General features: G+C 47.6%; 1 protein-coding gene and 1 long non-coding RNA gene across 2 annotated transcripts in view; one reads left to right on the top strand and one right to left on the bottom strand.

Moving 5' to 3' along the window:
* Positions 1 to 12,327, top strand: part of LOC141572269 (uncharacterized) — a 27,243-nt gene extending 14,916 nt beyond the window's left edge. Inside the window, exons 2-4 of the long non-coding RNA XR_012497593.1 lie at positions 7,067 to 7,122; positions 7,705 to 7,807; positions 12,192 to 12,327. This is a non-coding gene — a long non-coding RNA (uncharacterized LOC141572269). The remainder of the gene's footprint in view (positions 1 to 7,066; positions 7,123 to 7,704; positions 7,808 to 12,191) is intronic.
* LRRC55 (leucine rich repeat containing 55) lies at positions 8,171 to 20,472 on the bottom strand. Its single transcript, XM_019713427.2, has 3 exons — positions 20,138 to 20,472; positions 17,779 to 19,261; positions 8,171 to 14,058 (listed from the first exon to the last, which is right to left on the bottom strand). The coding sequence occupies exons 2-3, from the start codon at positions 18,497 to 18,499 to the stop codon at positions 13,823 to 13,825; spliced, it is 957 nt and encodes a 318-aa protein (XP_019568986.1). The 5' UTR covers positions 18,500 to 19,261; positions 20,138 to 20,472; the 3' UTR covers positions 8,171 to 13,822.

The raw sequence follows: 20,472 nt of genomic DNA, 5'->3' as shown, positions 1-20,472 counted from the left end.
AGCCAGAACACTGCCTGGCCTGCTGGCGCCATGGCCAGCGAGGGCGGCAGACTGATTAATGTCTGCCTGAGCCACTGGCCTCTCTCCGGCCACCCTGGGGGTCACTTCTCGCCCAGGGAGGGGTAGAGGCTCCATCACTGGGATGTGCCAGAGCCCTGGCCAGTGGGCATAGTTACAGGTGCCACACAGTCTTAGAAGGGCCAAAGTGGAATATTAGAGCTGAAAGGGATGCTGGAGAATATTCCAGTCTCCTTTCCTAATGGCTGAATACAGAACAGACGGGCATTGAGTGTGTGTCTGGCAGTCTGAGGTTCTTTCCTCGTTGGTGAATTTCTACAATAACCCTGTGCGATAGGTATAGTTACCCCCATCAGGGAGGCAGAGACCGGGGCCCAGAGACACGAATTCTTTCATTCACAGCACACAGCTGGGATTCCTACCCCCAAGTCTCCTCTGACTTCACCTCCTATGTCCTTCCTGCTCTCTCATGTCACTGACTGTCTGGCTCTTGGGAACATGTCTGGTCTCCACTGTGTTTCCAATGCCTCGAACATATCAGGGGTTCAATAAAACATTGTGGAGCAAGTGGATTGCTATGGGTACCATTTTTACTGGTTCGAGCCTAAAAATGGGCCAGGTAAGTGTGTGTGTATGTGGGGCATCTATCAGACTCTATGATAGGAAAGAGACACATAAGTCTGTAAAGATGCTTCCTCGGCGTCCCAGCCCCTCCACAGGAAGCTTCCCTTCTGCAAGGGCCCTTGTTCCAGTCACACTGGACTCCATGCCGAAATCACACCTTCCTTTCTTCGTGCCTTCCCTCCTACTTTTCCCCACCTGGAGCACACTCGTTTCCATCTCCACTTGAGGAGCCCATTCCCATCTTCGAGTCTGCTCCATGTAGTTTTCCTTGATCCCTTTAGGGGAATTTGACCTCTTGCGTCTGTAAACTTCTGTACTACTTGCGGGTCCCTCTTGTGTGTCCTTGATTGCCTTCTGCCTTATGATCTGTCTTCTTGGGATGGCACCATTCCTCTTGTTAGACTTCGAGCTCCTGGTGGGTCCTGACTCTGTTTTATCCTGGCATCGTCTGGGGGCATCTAGCACACTGGCACACACAGTGGTTATAATGAATGTGGAATTGAATGGCCTTGACTTGGGGCAGAGCTCCCCATCTTGGGTCCCCTGCCACCCCAATACTCTGGTATTGGTTTGCATGAGTCAAGGAATAGGGCCAGAACTAGGCAGGCCTGGGGGTGGGGGTGGGGTCTCTGTCTGCCTCCTCCCTGCCAAGTGTGGCTGAAAGCAGCCGTCTCCAGGGACCTCTCTGACCTCAGCTGACCTTCACCAGGGCTGTTTTCTCATTCTCTTGGGTCAGGCTGAGAAAAACAGGAAGAATCATTAAGAGTGAGAGCCTTCCGAGCCAGCAAAATGATCCCTGATACTTTTAACAGACACCAAAGGCTTTTTTTGTGTGCATTGTGACTAAAGAGTGGGCTTTTCCTGCTGGCCCCAAGAAGCCTCTACTTATCTCCTAGATCCATCCCAGGCACCATGCCCAGCCTCCAACTTCTCTTTCTTTTTTCTTTTTTTTTCCACAGTTAGAATTGCTAGTGTTTTCCACAATGAAAAAAATGTAGAGTTGGAGGAACCCACCATTGTATCCAGAATCTCTGAGAGATGATCTGACTCCTTGCTACTCAAAGTGTGGTTCATGGACCAGCGATGCTGGAGCCTTCTTAGAAATGCGATTCCTAGGTCCTCCTGGGCTTACTGATGACACAGCATTGGCACTTCCACAAAACTCCAGGGAACTACTATGTGCATTAAAGTTTGGGAAGTGTTGCTCTAACCTACTTTTTTTTTCTTTTTTTGAATAAGAGGTGGCATATGAACCCTGAGGAGGGAAACTGACTTGTGAGTTCATGGCAAGATTAATTTGGTTTTACAAGTATTTGCTGAAAAGCTGCTGCATACCCCATCCTGTGCGAGGCACTGTGGATAAAATTTGAAGTGGGGATTCCGGTCTCTTTGGTCTTCAGTAATTCTTTCGTGCCCCTAACATCGCCTTGCCCACACCCGGGCTCCAGCAAGTGTTTGTTGAGTGCATACATCTCTTGAATTCCAGCCCAGGGTTTCTTCCCCTTCACTACAGCTGCCTTCTATCATTACCAGCCTCCTTGAGTAACTTGTAGTAATTTTAGACAGAAGTAAATAAGGGATTTAAAGGAGGAATTCAGAGAGTGGGTTGTATCCTTGGTTTTGCCAACTCTGGGAAGCAGAATCCCAAGACGCTACTAATGAGAAAAGATTCATTCAATCCAGAAATCCATATATCATAAATAACAGAAGGGGAGGATCTGTATCCAAACAAGGAGCAATTTCCAACTGATGGAACATCTTCAAGGAGCAATACAGGATGTGTAACAGGCTCAAATGTCAGTGACCGACGCCATGTCACCAAGGGTCTGGTGATACTAGTTCTCATCTCTGAGGCTGATGATTCTGTTCTGTGCAGCCTGGCTATCTTCTGGGTATTCCATCTTTTTCTTGTCCCCTGAGAGCTGATCTCTTTTGGAACACCTAGTTCCTTCTTTAGAGGCTTTATTATTGATTTACCATTTGCTTAAAGTAATATTTAGAAGCTACCTTTATTCCCAAGGAAGGCTTTGCTTCTCCCTTATCTACTCATCAAAGAGTAACTGTGCAGGGCAGCTATTCTCCTCTCTGTAAATCACAGGCTCGGTGTCTGCATCTGTGCTTCTTTTGGCTGCTGTGTTATTTCTGGGACTTCAATATTCTTTCACGATCGTGGAGTAGGATGGGATTTTAAACTATTTGCCTGCAAGAAGTCACATACTACTTTGCATCTGTGCTGTAAATGACTTTCCCATTGGGGAAGAACGTGCCACCATGATATGTTTCTCTGTAACAATGATACTTTTCAGTAGTAGCTTGGGATAGCAGTACTCTTCAAGACCAGTATGAGACGGGTTGTAATCGTCTCCTCTTGATTAATTTTTGTTGTCTATGTTATACTCTTTTACTAGTCACATCTTTACAATATTGTCCACTGGCATTTCCTAAAGCGAAGGAAAGTGATGCAAATTTCCAGTGGTGTTATTTTTGGAAACACTAGAAACTAGAACTGGGAATTTCACCTGTTTCTTGCATTGGCCTATTTAATCACTCTAGAATAATTACATTATTTTTAATAATAAAAGATAGCACTAGCTAATTTTTTGTTGACTTCTTACTATGTGCCAGGCACTATTCTAAGCTCACTAATAGGCATTGTATTTTTGAATCACTACTACAACACAATGAGATAGGTAGTATCCCCATTATTCAGAGAAGGGAATGAGAAAATGGAAACACTGAATAACTTATTTAGTTAGTAAGTGGCAACAGCACAACTTGAACTTGGGTGGCATATATCCACTACACAGCTTGCTTCTGGGATGGAATGGTCGCTCTGGGTTTCAGACTTATGCTACTGACACATTTTTCGCCCCAATAAGTCTTTTCCTCATAGACTGGTGTTTCAGTTGTGTATTGTTGTATAACAAAGAGTCCCAACACAATAAATTAATTGTGTTAAAAGGGAAACTGAGGCACACTAAAATTTAAGAGTTTTTTTGAGCAAAGATAGATTGGAATCAGGCAGTGCCAAACCGGGAGTGGTCAGGGCTGCTCCTCTAATAGGAATTAGCGGCGAGACTTTAAAGAAGAGACACAGACGCGAAGCAAAAAATTATTTGGTTGGCGATAGCTTAAGCAGTGGCCTTATTTGGAAAAGGCTAGGTGGCTGTTTGTGACTGGCTGTCCTAAGCTTTTGACTTCTTAACCTTGAGGCATTTATGAGCTTAGGTTTTGGTTTGCTGAAGTAGGCTACCAGGGCATTCAAACCACGTCAGTCTAATGGCTTCCTAGTTTAATTAATTTAAACAATCTTCAGTACTGTAACAAAGCTGGACAGTTCTTTTGTTGGTCCTGCTTGGGCTTTCCTATAGGGCTGTGGTCAGAGGGTGGCTGGGGCTGGAATGTTCAAGACAGATCCACTAATATGTCTGGTGCCCGGAGGGGATGTCTGGAAAGCTGGGCTCAACTGGCACGAATGGCTGAGTCTATTTTCTCTCCATGTGGTCTCTGGACTCTCCATTTATCTCTATGGATCAGACTTCATCCACAGGCGTTCAGGGCTCCCAGGAGCACAAAACAGAAGCTGCCAGGCCCTCTTAAAGATTAGGTCTCGAACTGGCACACATCACTTCTGCTACCTTCCTTTGGTTAAACTGAGTCACAGGGCCAGTCCAGGGTCAGTGTAGGAGTGGACTACTCAAGGACATCAATGTTGGAGGCGTGGTTCACTGGGTCGCATGTTTGGAGACCAGCTGTCACAGCTGGCCAACAAAACCTATCTGGTATACGGTAGTGGTTTAGCACACTGGGTGTGGAGGACAGATGTGAATTAAAACCCTGGCTTTGTCACATTTCAGCTGCGTGATGTTAGATAAGTTACTTAAACATCTCTCGTCTTCTAGTTCTTTTCCTGTTAAAGAGGGAAGCTAGTAATAGTGGCTATCACTAATTGAATGTCACTCTGTGCCAGTCCCCATTCTAAGCACTTTCTATACATGAACTCATTTAGTCTCAGAGACCTTATGAAGTGGCTACCACTGTCCTTTCCAATTCACAGTCAGAGAAGACTGTGATATGACGTCACCTGCTCAAGGTCACATAGCTGGCCAAGTGGCAAATGGCAGCCATGTGATTTGAACCCAGGCACTGCGGCTCCCTAGTGCATGCTCTTATGCTTTGCATTTCTAAGTAGTAGCTATCTCCCAGTGAGACATCAGTGAGGTATTGCAGGTAAAGCCTCGGTGTGCTGTGTGGTACAATGTCAGCAGTGGTTGAAAATGTTCACAGTATTAGTGTCATCCTGAGATGCCCAGCTTGTCACCATAGTCTTTCATTCCTTGGCTAAGACGAGTACAAGCTGTTCGTTCCCAGTTTTTAAAATATGATTCTGTGTAATATTCCCATTTCAAACATATTTGGGCCCATCTCAAATACAATTTGTCTCCTGGATTTGCGTCTTTATCGACAGCTGAGGGAGCCTTACACTTTCCTGCAAGGAAATCACTTTCGGTTGAAGCCCCACCTCTAGCACACCACTGTGGGTACCAGTCTACATATCTGTACTCTGAAAATGCTGCTGATTATTTAGGCGCAAGCTCCAGTTCCTTAAGCTCCGTTGCTCGGTTTAAGATCCACTGGGACACTCAGAGTGATACAGAGAATTTAATGCTGTGTATGTTCAGAATTTTCTATGCTTATCTCAGGTTTGGGCTGTTTCCTGTCATTATGAATCTGTTTATCTGCTTTCTCCCTTCCCCTTCCAACTTACTCATCAGGGTTTTCTGACTTGCTGATTGTTGACGGTCTGTTGGTTTTTTTTTTCTTTTTTTCTTTTCTTTTAGAATTATGACAGCCTTTCTGTTACTTGGGTCTTGCTGAGAATAACTATAGCTGAAGTAAAAAAAAATATGTAATTGAAGTTTTCCTTTATTCTTCTTTTGTTCTGTCTCCCATAGCCAATGCATTAGTAGGTCCCATTGACTCTGCCTCTGAAACATATATCCTCAGTTTGTCTCTTTATTCACCCACACTCATAACCCTTAGAACATCTTGCACTAAAAGGAGGACCCTCCCTGGTCTCCCTGCTTACATTCTTTCCTATCTATTGGACATTTTCCATACAGCATCCAGAATGGTCTTTGAAAATATAATCAAATCATGTCATTCCCTTGCTTAAAACCGTCCAGTGGTTTCCCACGGAATTTACGTTAAAAGGGAAATCTGACCAAGGCTCACAAGGACCTACTTGATCTGGGCTGACTTATTCAACCTCATCCTCCAACCCTCTTCCTGCTATTTTCTTTTCTTTGCAGTACTTTTCACTATCTGGAATTATTTATTATTCTTGTTTATTGTCTGATCTACCTCTACTCCCCCCACCCCCACTCCCACCCCCTTATAAAAGGTTGGCACCAAGGGGCGGACACTTTATCTTGTTTATTGCCATTTAGCCAACCCTTGAAACATGTGTCCAGCGCATGGGAATGTGTGATGAATATTTTTGAATGAATGAAGGCAAAAACTGCTCTTTTATATAGAACTCTTGACCTGCTAAGATTCTTATACCAACCATTTCCATAGCTTTGGCTTTTAATTTATGTACATAGAGATCTCTTTTGAATATTGGCTCAGCTATAGGAATAGAATCCTCAGTTTTGTAAAAATCAGCCCCATTATTACGTATTTTCTAGAATTCATGCTGTGTCCTTCTAAATGATTCCACGAGCTAAGCATAAAACCGGAGGAGGCCACACTTGACAATATTCTCTTTTTCGTAACCCTGTCAAAGTGGCTTTATGATCTCGGCCCTCCGTGGTGAGTAGGTTGGGGTAATGACCAGTGACACAATATATTAGCTAACATTTTCTCCTGAGATAGCCTTTTAATCACTACGTGTGGGCAGTAACTCGTTTCCATCAATTCCTCGTATCCTTATAATGGCAAACCTATCTCTGCTCTAGTGATTTCTGGTAGGTGTTCTGAATGCCACAGTTATCATGTTTTATCCACTTTCCTTACCTTGCATCACAATGATCATTTTCAATGATGAGTTTAATCCCCTTCACGAAGTTCATGGTGCAGTCTTGTTTGTGTGCTTCAAACATTTTGGTCTCAGCCCAAATTAATCCAAATCAGGTTTCTAATGTTTTAATTAGTTTTAAAGCAGTTTGAAAATAGAAAGTAAAAGGAAGAGGGAGAAGGTAAAAAATTTACAGCCTTAAAAAGTTGGGAAAACTGACTATTTCTCGATCTAAATGAGAAGAGATAGAATAGGAAAAGTTGACTATTTCCAGACCTACATGATAAGAGATAAAATTGAACAAAGCTTTGAGCAAGAAGACCCACTAAAATTTTTCAGTTAAACTAACTTAGCCAAGTGGGAACACATAAAAATAAGAATGTGTCTTCTTGTCTATTGTTTCAGGTAATTGCAAGGTTGCACTTAAAAAAGCACCGGGGAAGACAACGCAAGAAATCAAGGTAGGCTTAAAAAGGCCTTTTAGAAAGAACTTTGTGTGTGCACTGAAACATGAAACTTAGTAGAAGCAAATAGAATAAAAGTCTGCCAAGTTTTTAAGGGAGATGAATAGCGAAGAAACCATGAACATGGAATCAAAAAGCTTTTGACCGTTGAGACCTCAAACAAATTTCAGGCCAGGATACTTGCCTCAGCAGGAGGCTGGTCAAAGAAGATGGGCAACCCCCAAAGAGTGCATGCTCCCCAATACCCACTTTAGATTTGGCCATGGTGAATAGTGGAAAAGGGAGACCCTTCAAGAGAGAACACCCAGAAGTGACAGAGAATGACTGACAAAGGAGTTCCAATCAGGAAACAGAATTGAGGTCTAATAAAGGAATTTGATCTGAGGCCTTCCTCGTGCTCTCTCACGAGGATTTTAGAATTACTATGGACCATGACTACTATTACTATGGACCATATGTGGTTTTGTTTCCCCCTTTCCAAACAAGGGTTTTAATTTGCTGTTACACTGTCCTTGTATCAACTTTGTATATTGGATATGTGTAAGTGGGTGGGTAGTAACTTTCTTTTTTATTTCATAGGTCATAGGACCACAAGGAGACCTAGTGGAGAATCACTATTGGTGATCTTTTACTTTGAGCTGGATGTGGTGACAGGATAAGTATGGGAGGAAGATTGAAACAGGTATTTGGTGACCAGCAGAACAGATGGTGTTAGAGACAGGTGGGGTTGTCCAAACCCTGTTTCCTTTGCCTTCTAGGTACTTACAAGTCTATTCCTTTGAGGTTAAATGGAGACATGGAACTGGGTCTGGCCAGTGAAACATGGCTGGAACTGATGTGCAATATTTTCAGCTTAGGCCATCTAAAATCTCCCTTGAGGTCCTCCGTGCTGCAGAGGATACAATGGAGGGCTCTGGGGACTCAGGGATGGCAGACACATTAGATGGAAGGAACCTGGGTCCCTTAATGACCGTGTGCAGCAGAAACTTTGACATGCATTGAAATGTGACATGAGCAGGAAATAAGTCTTTATAATGTTAAATAATCCAGTAAACAAATCTTTATTCTGTTGAGATTTTTGGATCACCTGTTATCATAATTAGCTTACCTTTACCAATGCAGTAATCAAAGCTATACACAATAAAACATACAGGATATGGGTTGGTTTTACCTATTACCCCCCAGTTTGCTTTCACCAAGTAATTATAGAGGACCTTCTGATTGAGATGGGATTTTCTTTAATGTCTCATATTGTTCTTGTCCCCTGAAGTCAGTTAGTCCCCAAGTATACGTTATGGAGTGCTTAAACCCAGATCTACTACTTCCTAGCTGTTTGACTTTGGGCGCGGATGGCTGGTTTGAGTCTCAGTTCCCTCATCAATGAATGGGTATCATAACAGTGCCTATCTCGGGTTGTTGTGAAAATTAAGTGAATTACCCCATGTATCGTGCTTTGCACAGCATCTGGCACATATCAATAAATGTTATGTCATCATCACCATCATCATCATCAATATCTAGGTATATGCCTGGCACTAGGGCCAACATTGCATAACATATACAAGTTCTAGACTTCTGTGAGAAGTACTTCATTAAGCACTTCATTTTATGAGAAAGTCTTTGCCTCCCTCCAATCTACTGCAGATGCCACTAGTTGTGGTTGGGCATGTTCTTTGCCTTCCTGAGTGTTCTGAGTCCCCTTTAGTGGCTTTACTTTGTGAGTGCAGTACTCGTCTGTACCCTGTGGCAATTAGAGTGTGAGGAACAGAAGGAGACTAGAATATGTATTGGTGGAAGGAACTACTTCCTGTCTAGAGCCACTTCCTGCTTGAATCCACTTCCTGCTTAGAACCACTTCCTCTTTAGTGTACCAGGATAGAAATGGCTGCTACTGCACATACAGGAGTACACTTTGCTCCTCCTTCTTCTGTCTCTGTTCCCAAGGTACACTGCCCAACTGTCTCATTTCCCGTGGTGTTCTGGCAACACTCGCAAGACTCAGGAGGTTTAGATTCCCTTCCTTTCTTTTATAACCTATGAGGAGAGAGACTGAACCTATACCATGAATGGCCTCTTCCATCCACTACACCATGTGTTTAGATTCCTGGTTTACCTGTATGCCTGGTTTATCCTTTTGCCTATGTGGCTGGTATGGGCCATCTCCTTGGCGCACATCCCTCAGGGATGCTAACTAGGCTGGCACACCCACTTGCCTTGGCATGTTTTGTAGATGACCCAAGCTGCAAACACCAACATGTATAAGACATATGCTCTTTTCTTTGTATAATTTCAGGCACCAAAATATGCCTACACGTAGGGGTGTGTGCATACAGACACACGCGTACTCTTTTTTGCCTGGTAGAAATATGCTTCTGTGATGTTCCTTCTACTCCCACACATGCCCCTCCATGGCTGGCTCATCTCCTAATTATTCCCATCTACTCCCTCCCCATAGACCTCTTGCGTGTATATTTTGGCACGCATTCTCTTGATTCCGCTTAGTTCCTCTTTCTCTCTCTCTCTCTCTCTCTCTCTCTGTGTTTCTTTCCATTTCCCTCCCTCTTCCTCCTCTTCACAACTCTTTAGAAAATTTGTTAAACTATACACTCTTTATTATTAATGTACATTTATGAAAAATTCTTCACAGTTACAAAAGTGCATGGTTATAAAATCATCTCCATACAAAGGTGCACATCTTCCCTTTCCCCACCCCTCCCTCACCCTTCCACCCCCAGACCTCAGCACTCCATAGGACAGTGCTAGGAAAACTGAGAGCTCTGTGGATGCAGATCTCTCCATCCAGTGCTGTGGCAAACATGATGGTGATTTACACAGGACCTTGCCTGACTTCCTTCCTTCATTTCCCCTTTCCATCCTTCTGGGGTGGGGAGAGCAGACAAGTTTCTCTAGCTTTGGGAGGAATGGAGATAGTTGTTCTCCTTACACTCTTTGAGAGCTGGAAAGGATGTCTGAGCATATCAACAAAGACATCTATAGGGAAAAGAGGGGCTGTAAGCATTTCCTAATGGATGAAGAGAAATACCTATTTTGGTGCGTTCAAATTCCATACATCAACCTTCTTGAAAGGATCCAGCAAACTCTATAGCAACTCTGGGGACCTATTTCTGCAGGGTTACCTGGGAATCCCTATAGGGATGGAGAACAGAGGAGGGTTTGTCTGAGGGTGACCAGAAGCAATGGGTACAGAGTAGTGTGGTGCAGATGTGGGGTCTTTTCTACAGAACAATTTTCTTGGCCCAGACTTTGCCCATGACAGCCCTGTTGGTTAGCTATCCTCAGGCCCAGCATGAAGGAAGCTTCTGTGATGAGGACAAATTTCTGAGGACTAGAGAGTGGAGGGAAGCAGACAGGCTGTCATTAAGCTGCCTCAGCCACATCTCTCTCGCTCTCTCTCTTTCTTTGTATATTTTTTGAGCAGCTATCCCTACCCCAACTTTAATGGGATTCCATATTAGGGTATCATGCAATACAATAAACAGATGGCTGAGTAGACTGTGTCAGAGAACTGAAATCAAGTTCCAGATAGATTGGCCCCATATCAGTAGATATGCAAACTACACAGAACCTCACAAACAGACACATGGTCTCAGAGATACCCCAACACTTATATATTAACTAGTCTGGAAAAATCTTAATGAAGCCTTATAGGCTTACCATCATGGGTTCTTGGTCAGCAGCATGTAACAACAGTTTCAGCCAGGACTGCTAGATTCCCTCTAGAAGCTTGCTTCTGATAGCCTATAGAAGATGCTGGTAGTGGAGGTGGGGAAAAAACGGAATTCCCTGGCAGCAGGGAAGTTTCCTCATTGTGCTTTAGTTAACTGGGGACCTTCTAGTAGCTGGAGAATCATCTGTTCTTTAAAAGTCATGTATCCTACTCAGAAAGGTTTGCCATTAATGGGGACTAAGTAGTCTCATTAGAAAGGACATTGGATCTCAAGGGGGCATTTGGTGTCTTGTTTGGTTCTAGTTCTATGCAAAACAGAGTACATATCTTAAAATATATTAACTATATTTCAGCAAACAAGCATCTCTAGGAGATTATCATAGATGCATATGGTGCCCCTGTATGGGACACTTAACTGTTTGTGTCAGGACTATTATTTCTATAAGTTCATCCTCAAATACTTTAGCTTTGGAAGAAATGGACAAAGGTGTCCCTGACTGCTTGATGGGTGGACAGCAGGCCCAGTCCAGTGGTCGCTGGACATAGCAGAAGAAGAGAGCGGGCACAGTTATGCTCTAGAAGTCACAGGAGCAGGGCTCTGGGCCGGATGTTATAAATGACATTCAGGGGACATAAGGTTCAAGTAGCCCAGATCTAGCAAAGTTTCCGGGCACTCTTTTGGTTGAGGAGCTCAGGGAGCATGAGTAAGGGAAGGCTGCTTGGAAGGTGGAATGGTATTCTCCTTCCTTTCAGGCCAGGAGGATGGGACGATGCAAGCCTGCTGGAGCTGGGGGCAAGGGAGAGAGCCCATGTTTTCATTCCCATCCCAGCCAGCCTTGCCAACGTGTTGGATGGTGCCTTAACGTCTTCCCCGGTCGTGTGGAATTTCTCACCCACAGCTTTCAGACACCCTGTGTATTTCAGGCACCCAACACAACAGGGCTTGAGCAGGAGGGGTTAACACAGCTCCCTCTCCTATTTTCCCAAGTCTAATTTTTCAGATGGCCACCATTTCTAATGCGTTGGTTACACATTGCAAGACAGGTGACTCCTATTCAGATGTTATCTGGGCTGCTTCTATGTTTCAGAGGCTGCAAGTTGCCCCACTGTAAGTACATCTAAATCTGGACAGCAGTGAGGTTTTACACCCTTTATTTAGCTGATCTACTGGGATATTCATGGCTGCGGAATCAGAGGATCCCACTCCCCAGCTGTCCCAGGCATTCTCTTTCCCAAGCATCTGGGACAGCACTGGGAAGAAAACTGAGTTGGAGTTGAGTGCCACCCCTGCTGCTTAGGCAAGGCACATCCAGTCTCGGGTCTTTATTTTTCCATTTGTAAAATAGAAGTAATGATGTTTGGTTTGCCTCCCGTGCAGGGTTGTGAGGAGTCAAGGAGAATGGTGCCAAAGCAGTTCACGAGCTGTCCAGTGCTGACCAGACACAGGGAAGTGAGGAAGCCGATGACAGTGGTGGGGACGATGACGACAGTGATGGTGGTAATTGTGCTGCACATGAAGTTACTTGACTTTTGACTGACTGATTATACACAATTTCCCTGAATGGAGCCACCTGTCACCTCCCTTCTACAGTTTATCCAGATAACCTTGGGTAAGAGTCTCAGCTCTCTACAAGTAATTCGTCTGTAAAATGGGAATAATAACCAGCAGGCAGTGTTGCTGTGAGAATTGGAATAAATGAGTCCGTAGATGTAAGAGTGCCTGGCTCTTATCAGGAGCATCATCAGCACTGCTTGACTTTGAATTTGTATGCCTTTGGAGGGGACTGTGACGTCCCCCAACTTGGGTGGGGTAGTCAAAAAAGCACAGACTTATTTTGCTCATAAGTATCACATGACCTTAACCTCCCTGAGCCTTCATCGCCCATCTGTAAAACTGGAACGACAAGACTTACCTCAAAAGATTGTTGTGTGTCAAAGGGAATTGTCTGTGGAGAGAGCTTATCACAGTGTCTGATGCGGGCAAGTGCTTGGTAATTAATGGCTCTCTCACCCTTATGCAAATGAGTGAGTTGCTTAGCAGAAAGAGCAAATCTGTCTTATGTCACCACAGTGATGACCATCTCCCCTTCAGTCCTATCCCATCATGCTACAGGGCTGTAGCGCACAGTGTACTTTCCTGGTGAGGTCCCTTGGGGTGAGCACTGTGGCGAGAACAGTCACGAGATTAGGAGTCCCAGAGTGCCAGCATTCTTGCTGGGCCTTCTGCTGAAGCCAAAGCTAGAGTGAGAGGCAGGAGACAGGGGTAGAGAAAGGGCTCCGAAGGTGTCAGTCCTTAGCTTGCTACCTGGGACTTTGCCAGCAGGCTACAACTGGCAATGTAGTGTAGGGGGCAGTCCCTGGGAGGTGGTCTCACCTGGTAGCTGCTGGTAGAAGGAGGCCACGGGGGCTGGCATGGAGGTCATCTCACCCTCCAGAGGCAATGGTGGGCAGCCCCAAGTGCTGACAGATTGGGTGTCAGAGGGAAAGTTCCGGTCCTGTGCCACTCCCCTCTGTACACTGAAGTCACAGGGATTGTTCAAGGTTCTCAACATTCCAAGCATATTCTGGCCTCTGTCATTGTGTATGTCCATCTTTCTCCATCTACTTGACAAAGCGGACAGTTTTTGATGACTCAGCTCACGAATCACTTCCACTCTTGTAATTCTCTTGGAGTTTTCGAGGCACAGTTAATGACCCCTCCTCTGGGCTTCCATAGCTCTGTGCTCAGAGTACAGACAAATCATCTAAAGGGGATGAGTCTCCAAATCTCTCTCCTCTGTTAGAAGGAAGTGCCTTGAGGGCAGGGACTAGGTGGATTCATCTAACATTGCCAGTTCCTAGCACAGCGCCTGGCTTGCTGAAGAAGCTCATCAAAAGTACTTTCCTGACCTTGCTTGAGCCATGACAGGTGGCCAGGGCATCATGGGACCAGAGTGGGCAGCCAGGGAGGGTGTCTGGTGGTCAGTGGTAGTGGCGGTTGGTAGCATGGAGGGACGCCAGGCACCCATGTCAAATCTCTTCCTCTTCGCTGGCCTTGCTCCAACGGTGGCAGCAGTTGGCTGTGATGCCCAGGAGAAAGTTGGTGGCCACGGATGCGATGGAGACCACGAAACCCACAAACGCGATGAAGAGGTAATCATCCAGGGTCAGGGTCAAGTGGCAGGCTTTGAAGCTCTCCTCAGTGAGGGAGAAGAGTGGGGCGCCCTCAACCTCAGGGGGGCCCCGGCACTCAGCCAGCTGAGAATCTGCAACACAGAACCCAGGGAGGGTGAGGTGCCTGGGGGAGAGAGAATGGAATGGAGAGCCCCCACCCCACCCAGGAGAAGTTGAGTTTCTTATTGAGTTTCTTTTGTGCCCATTTTTTTACTTACCTTCTGTAGTCCCTTCAACAGCCCTCAGGGTAAATACATCTATGGATGTGGCGATCACTGCTAGGAGAGTTTAGTAACTTGCCTAAAGTCCAATAGCTACTAATAAGAGTAGAACTGGGACTTTTGTGTCTTACAATAGCCTTCCAACTGGTCTTGGGGCTTCTGCCCTTAAACCGTCTCAACACAGTTGGCTGAGCAATCCATTCAAACCTGAAGTCTCATCATGTCACTCTCTGCTTGAAACCCTCCCCTGGCTTCTTATCTTCCCACAGAATGAAAGCCCATCACTCCGAGCATGTCCCATTTCGGGGTGGGGAGGGGGTGCCTTTGCATTTGTCCCCCCGTGAGGATGTTTCTCCCCTGAATCTCTGCACAGGTTAGTCCCTCACTTTCTTGGGTAATTTGCTCAAATATCACCTTATTAGTGAGGCCTTCCCTTATAATCCTACATAAAATAGCAAGCCCCACTTCACCTTTCTCTAGGCATTCCCTATCTTACCTACTCTGCTTAATTTTTCTTCATAGTGTTTATTACTGACAACTTGTTTGTTATCTAACTCTACTCCCTCGATTATAAGCACTTCCCATAGCATCCTTAGCATCAGAATCGTGTTCTGTCCGTGTAAGTGCTCAGTGAATCTTTGTGAAATGCACATGTGAATGAATGACTGTCCAGCTCCACAGCTTTGGGTCTTTCTACTACCCCGTGTGGCTTTTCCAGATACACAAATTGTAGGGTTAAGAGTATGGGCTCTGCAGCTATTGGCCTAGGTTCAAATCCCCCTCCTCCCCTCTCTCCCTAGTTGATTATGGGTAAGCTATTTAACCCCTCTGTGTTTTCACTTCTCCATCTGTAAAATGAGGATAATAATAGTACCTATCTCACAGGGTTACCCGGAGGCTTCAACGAGTTAACATATGTAAATGGTATACTCTTCGTATATTGTAAGTACTATGTAAGTATGTGCTTTTATTATTTTCCTATGTTGGTGCCTCCGAACAGATCAGTGGAGATCCTATTCTGCACACAGACTTCTGTAGAAGTCACTGTTTAGCGTGTTACTGTTCGCTCCATCACTGATGGTCCCACCTCATCCTTCCGTGATCCCATGTGCAAATGCTTGATGATTGCCAGTGGTTTCGTCGTATTCTGCATTGGAAGTAAGAGGGTATGCAGGTAGCAGTTCTGCCATTCCTTCGTCCAGTGGATTAATATCATTGAAGCGCTTACCTTGGGCAAGTCTTTTTTGCCTTTCTGGCTCTCATGAAGAAAGGGGATCTATAAGAACAGGATACTCTTATCTCATTGTCTAGGAGGGTCAATGGGAAGGAGTTCTCTAAATTATATGGTGCAAAATGGTATTTATTCATTCTGTAGTTTTTGAGGGCAAAGAATAAAATGAATTTGGATTGACCCTTATGAGAAATGAATGAGCATCATTCTCCTTAGAAATGAGAGTCTGCAAAAGAATGCAACCTTCCCCAAACCCCACGTTGGGTGGTTCCCGTAGGCTGTATGCACAGTCCTCCAGACTCTGCCCAGGAAAAGTCTGTGTCTGGGGTTGACCATCTTGGAACTGGAAGATGCTGAACTCCCAAGTCTATTGTGTGTATGACTGGGGTGGTGGTGAGACAATACGAAGCTGGGGAATGTGGGGACACCGAAGGCAATTGGTGTAGACCAACCAGAGGAGGCACTGAGGGCATTTGGCAGGAGTGCCGGATGGGAGCCCGGCCGGGGGCTGACAAAACTCTCTCGTAAGTCAAAGAATCACTCTTGAAGTTGAATTATGTCCCAGGGACATCCTTATGTTTCTCTGTGTTGGGATTTCTCCGAAAACCGTGGATAGTAGCGGGAATCCCATGAAAAGAGAGGAAGAGCAGAAAAAGACAAAGGGAAGAGGATTGCCTAATTCTTCCTACACTGGTAAGTTCTTCGCCCCCAAGAGAAAATATCCTGGATAGTGTGGTGTGGTGTACAGTTCTTTGGAGGAACAGGGAACCTGGGTTTCTGGCTGTGGCCTGTTTGCCCTCTCACTGTGGGTTTGTGGATGCTTTCCTTCTCTGGAGCTCAAGTCCCTCAGGTGTACTGACATAAGGTTGTACTGGTGGGATCTGAGACCCCTCTCCTGCTCACTGGGAGTCTGTGCCTCTTTTGAAGGGCAGCAGGAGCCTCCGAGATCTCAGAAAAAGAGGAGCCCAGATGTGGTGGGGGCTTAGCACCCCAGAATGCCCCTTCTGTGCTTAGTGCCCAGAAGAGAGGGGAGGAGAGCCAGCCTGAAAAGGCTGAGCAGGTGGGGAGATTGCTCCAGGCAGCCCCCCATGCCCCCTACCACTGCCCCGTCTCAGTCCCCAGCTATTTTGGTTCCGGAGAATGTCCTCCCACAGTTCCGTGGAAACACAGGAATCGTGACCCACAGCCCTCCCTCCCCCAAACTATTTTGGTCCTGGGCTCCCCACTCAGTCCTCCTCCCCCTCACACCTCATTCAGCACCACTGCTGAACAAACTCTGAGCCCAGGCTCTGGGAAAGCCCCTGGGACAGTGCCTCCAGCTATTCTTGTCGTTCTGCTGCTGGGGGCTTGTGCCAAGGCTCGGTGCTGCCACACTGGACAGCTGGTGAGGAAGGCCTCAGCTGAGCAGTGCCTGCCTCTGGGCCGGGCTTGGGCACCACAGGGGGAGGCCAGGGACCATCAAACCTGCATGATTCAGGCTCCTTCAGGCCCCAGTCCAACTCCAGTTGGGATTGGCTGGTTGAAGTCACATCCCAGGTTCTCTCAACTCTCCATCTCATGCTCAAATCTTGCAGAATCTGCAGAGGCCCTTTGGCAATCCCAGAACTCAGGCTCTGACTCTTCCCGTTAGCCTAGAACCTGATTCTTCAGGATACAGCCAGAGGACAGCCAGACGGCAAGGGTTCGAGTCCTGACTCCAACACTTAGCAGCTCTGTGACTTTGGGCAAGTTACTGAACCTCTCTGTGCTTTGGTTTCCCCCTCTGTAAAGTGGGGAAGGGGCTCATTAGGGTTCATGTGAAGATGAAATGAGCTAAAATGTATACTATGCTTAGGACAGAGCATGACAGTTAGTACAAAAGTAAATAGGCTTAGAAGTCAAATAAACTCAGGTTTTATCCATGGCTCTGCCACTTTCTAAATGAGCGATTCTGGGCTACTTTTTTCATTGTTCTAAATCTCATTTTCGTCGTCTGCAAAATGGGGATAATGAAAGTGGGGGTTCGATGAGATCACGCACACCAAGTCCCTAGATCATGGTGAAAGCTCAATAAACACTGTCTATTATTAGCTATTCTTACTTGTTTACTGTCTGTCTGCCTCATTAGGTCATAAGTGCCACAGAAGCAAGGGCGGCATCTGTTTCCTTACCAAATGGGTCCCCCTGCGCCTCGCCTGCTGAACAAGGACTCAACAAATACTGTGGAGTGAAAGAGCTGGGGTACAGAGAGGCCAGCACAGATCAGGGCACACAGTAGGTGCTCAAGATCTTTAAGCTCCTCTGTCTCCTTTGGAGCCTTTGCTTTCAGAGAGGACAGCATCCTCCTTCCCCCGGCCGCCCAGTCTCGCCCCTGCCCTTACCAGCCGTGCAGCGCTGGATCCGGTTCCGTAGCCACTTCAGCAGGGGCTCCATCGTGCAGCCGCACACCCAGGGGTTACCGCCGATCTGCAGCGTCACCAGCCCCGGCAAGCCCTCGAGGGCCTCCAGGCTGAGGAAGGCCAGGCCCCCATAGCTGAGGTCCAGGTCTCGGAGCTGCACCAGCCCCTGGAAGGCCTGTGGGTGCACCCTGCGCAGCCACGGGTTGTGGCTCAGGTCGATGTGCACCAGGCCATGGGCATCTTGGAACATGGTGGCTGGCACGTGGCTGAGGTTGTTGTAGCTCAGATCCAGGTGTGCCAAGCGCTTGGCATGGAGGAAGAGGCCGGGGGGCAGCTCCATCAAGGAGTTGTTGCGCAAATCCAGCACACGGAGCTCCACGTAGCACGTAAGGTAGCCGGGCGGCACCGCGGCGATGCGGTTGTGGGCCAGGCTGAGGTTGCGAGTGTCCATTGGCAGGTCTGGGGGCACGGAGAATAGCCGTTGGCTGCTGCAGTCCACCACCTGGTTATGGCACGTGCAAAGGACTGGGCAGCTGGTGCCGGCGTCTGAGTGCATCACCCCGGCTGTCAAGAGGAGGGAGACCAGCAGCATGGCTGGGTGGGGGGGCCCTGGCCAGGGCAGCTGGGACCACGTGTCACCCATCTTAGGCAGCTGGCAACAGCAGTGCTGAAGGGAGCGCATTGGGGCAGGGGCTGTGTCCATGGAATGAAGAGTCAGTGGCACAGGAAGGCAGCTACATCAGGGGACAGAGCCCTGGAGGGTGGGGCTTCTGAGCAGGTGGTGTCATGGCTCAAGCCTTTCCCTGGAGCCTCTAAGTAGCACACGGCTCCCTAGGTGAGAGCCATAGGAAGTCCCGGAGTTGAGGTCCCCCAGGGTCTGCAAAGATGATCAAAACTTGCGAAAGGGAGCTGAGGATGGGGCTGAACCAGCTGCCTGCCCGTCTTGGAATCCCTGTAGATCTTTTGTGTCCCTCTCACCCATGACTGCTGATGCTTCCTCTCTGTACTGTGTCTGAAAGGTGGGAGTGGGGAGGGAAGGACATGAATGGTGCCTTTTAAAGGTCCTGGCACATCTGAAAAAACCCTAAGCACTGTCCCAAGTCTGGGACTGATTAGGAGGCCAGAGCTGCATCTGGGTCTCCAGCGTTCAAGGTCTCCAAGGCCATTCTCCTGGTGGCCAAGTAGGCTCGTGTCCGAGGGGGTCCTGGGGTGGGCGTTTTAGGCAGGGATCCCGGGGTGAAGTGGATCTCCATGGGCCTCCTGAAAGCCTGAGTCCTTAGCCTCAGTGTCTATTGAAATCCCCAGGGAGGGGAGGACCCCAAGTGACTCCCACTGTTTGGGCCGGTGAGGTTGGAGTCACGTGTCCTGGAGGTGCAGGATGGGGGTCAGCTAGGAGCTTTGGCGACTGCCCAAGCCAGTGCATCTCAGCTGGCTTTGTGTTCAGCAGGTGGAGGCAGAATTCCCTCTGTCAACAAGGAAAGCACTCAGGCAGAGAAATCCAGTGCCCTCTCCTGCCCACTGTCCCCTCTCCTAGGTTCCTTCCTCCCTCCTCTTTGCCACCAACCACAAAGTTCTTTGCGTACTGTCGCAGGTGTGGCAAGGGGCGTGCTCAGACCCCAACCTCACATGGTTGTCACCCACACACCTTCCCACCCCTACTTGCAGTCATCCTCCTAAGTCTGTCCTGGGCTGGATGCATTTTCTTCTCGTTGCCCCAGCCCTGTTAGCGGCCTCTCCCCTTCCCCACCCTTGAACAACTCTGTAAGAAAAAATGCGTACACACTGGCCGATCACATACCTTTCAGACCCTCTTAGCATCTCTCTCCCCCCCACCCCACCCCGCACACGCACACTATTCTCCGGTGACTCCAACACATCTCGCCCTGCCCAGCGCTCACTCCTCGGTCTTCTCTCCCGCTTTCTTCTGCACACGCACTCCTGCAGATCCCCTTCCAGGCTGCCCCCACCATCCTTCACCCCAGTGCCCACCCCTAAATCCTACCATCCTTTCCCACAAACACTCCACTTTCCCCGCAGCCCCCCCCCAGCTTGAGCCCACACCCACACTTGGTCAGGCAGAGGGACAGAGTGGGATGACCCACCCGGTGGCTCAGCCTGCCATCCACCCTGTACCCTCTGTGGACCCTCGCTTCTCTGGTGCCCACCTGCTGTCCTCATTTGTCCTCCCCATCCCCTCGTCTGGCACTGCCTCTCTTCCCCTTACTTCCAGCTTCAATCCCGCTCACTGGGAAATCACCCCAGCTCCCCTTTATCCAGACTCATTTTTCTCAGCCCGAAGGTCTCCGCCTGCACTCCCACAGGCCCTCTTGAGCCCACTTACTATATTCCAAGGACACAGCCATCAATCTGCAGCCGACACGGTGCTCCCTCCCTCACGCTGGAATCCCCGCTTCTGCTTCAGGAGAACAGATTGCCTCCCCGGCTCGTCCCCTCCCCCGGCCTCTCCTCTTCCATGGCTTCTGGATCCCAGGGCAGCATCCTCGGTCGTTTCCCGTCCTGTGGTCCCTGGGCTGGTCCCCTCCTTTTACCCAAAGGGAGAATCAGAGGGAGGATGCTTAGAAGAAAGTTCATAGAATCTGAATGCTTTTTCCAGAAACTCAGCTCAGTGCTGAGGCTGCTGGGGTTTGTGGCTTCCGCCAGGTCTTCCCCTCCCTC

The sequence above is a fragment of the Rhinolophus sinicus genome, linkage group LG06, assembly GCF_036562045.2.
Source record: "Rhinolophus sinicus isolate RSC01 linkage group LG06, ASM3656204v1, whole genome shotgun sequence".
Lineage (NCBI taxonomy): Eukaryota > Metazoa > Chordata > Mammalia > Chiroptera > Rhinolophidae > Rhinolophus > Rhinolophus sinicus.
This window is presented reverse-complemented; position numbering and strand designations above follow the sequence as displayed.

Coding starts and splice junctions, on each gene's coding strand:
- LRRC55 (XM_019713427.2), bottom strand. CDS start 18,499: ATGGACACAGCCCCTGCCCCAATGCGCTCCCTTCAGCACTGCTGTTGC. Junction 14,059..17,778: donor GATCCAGCGCTGCACGGCTG/GTAAGGGCAGGG, acceptor TCTGTGTTGCAG/ATTCTCAGCTGGCTGAGTGC.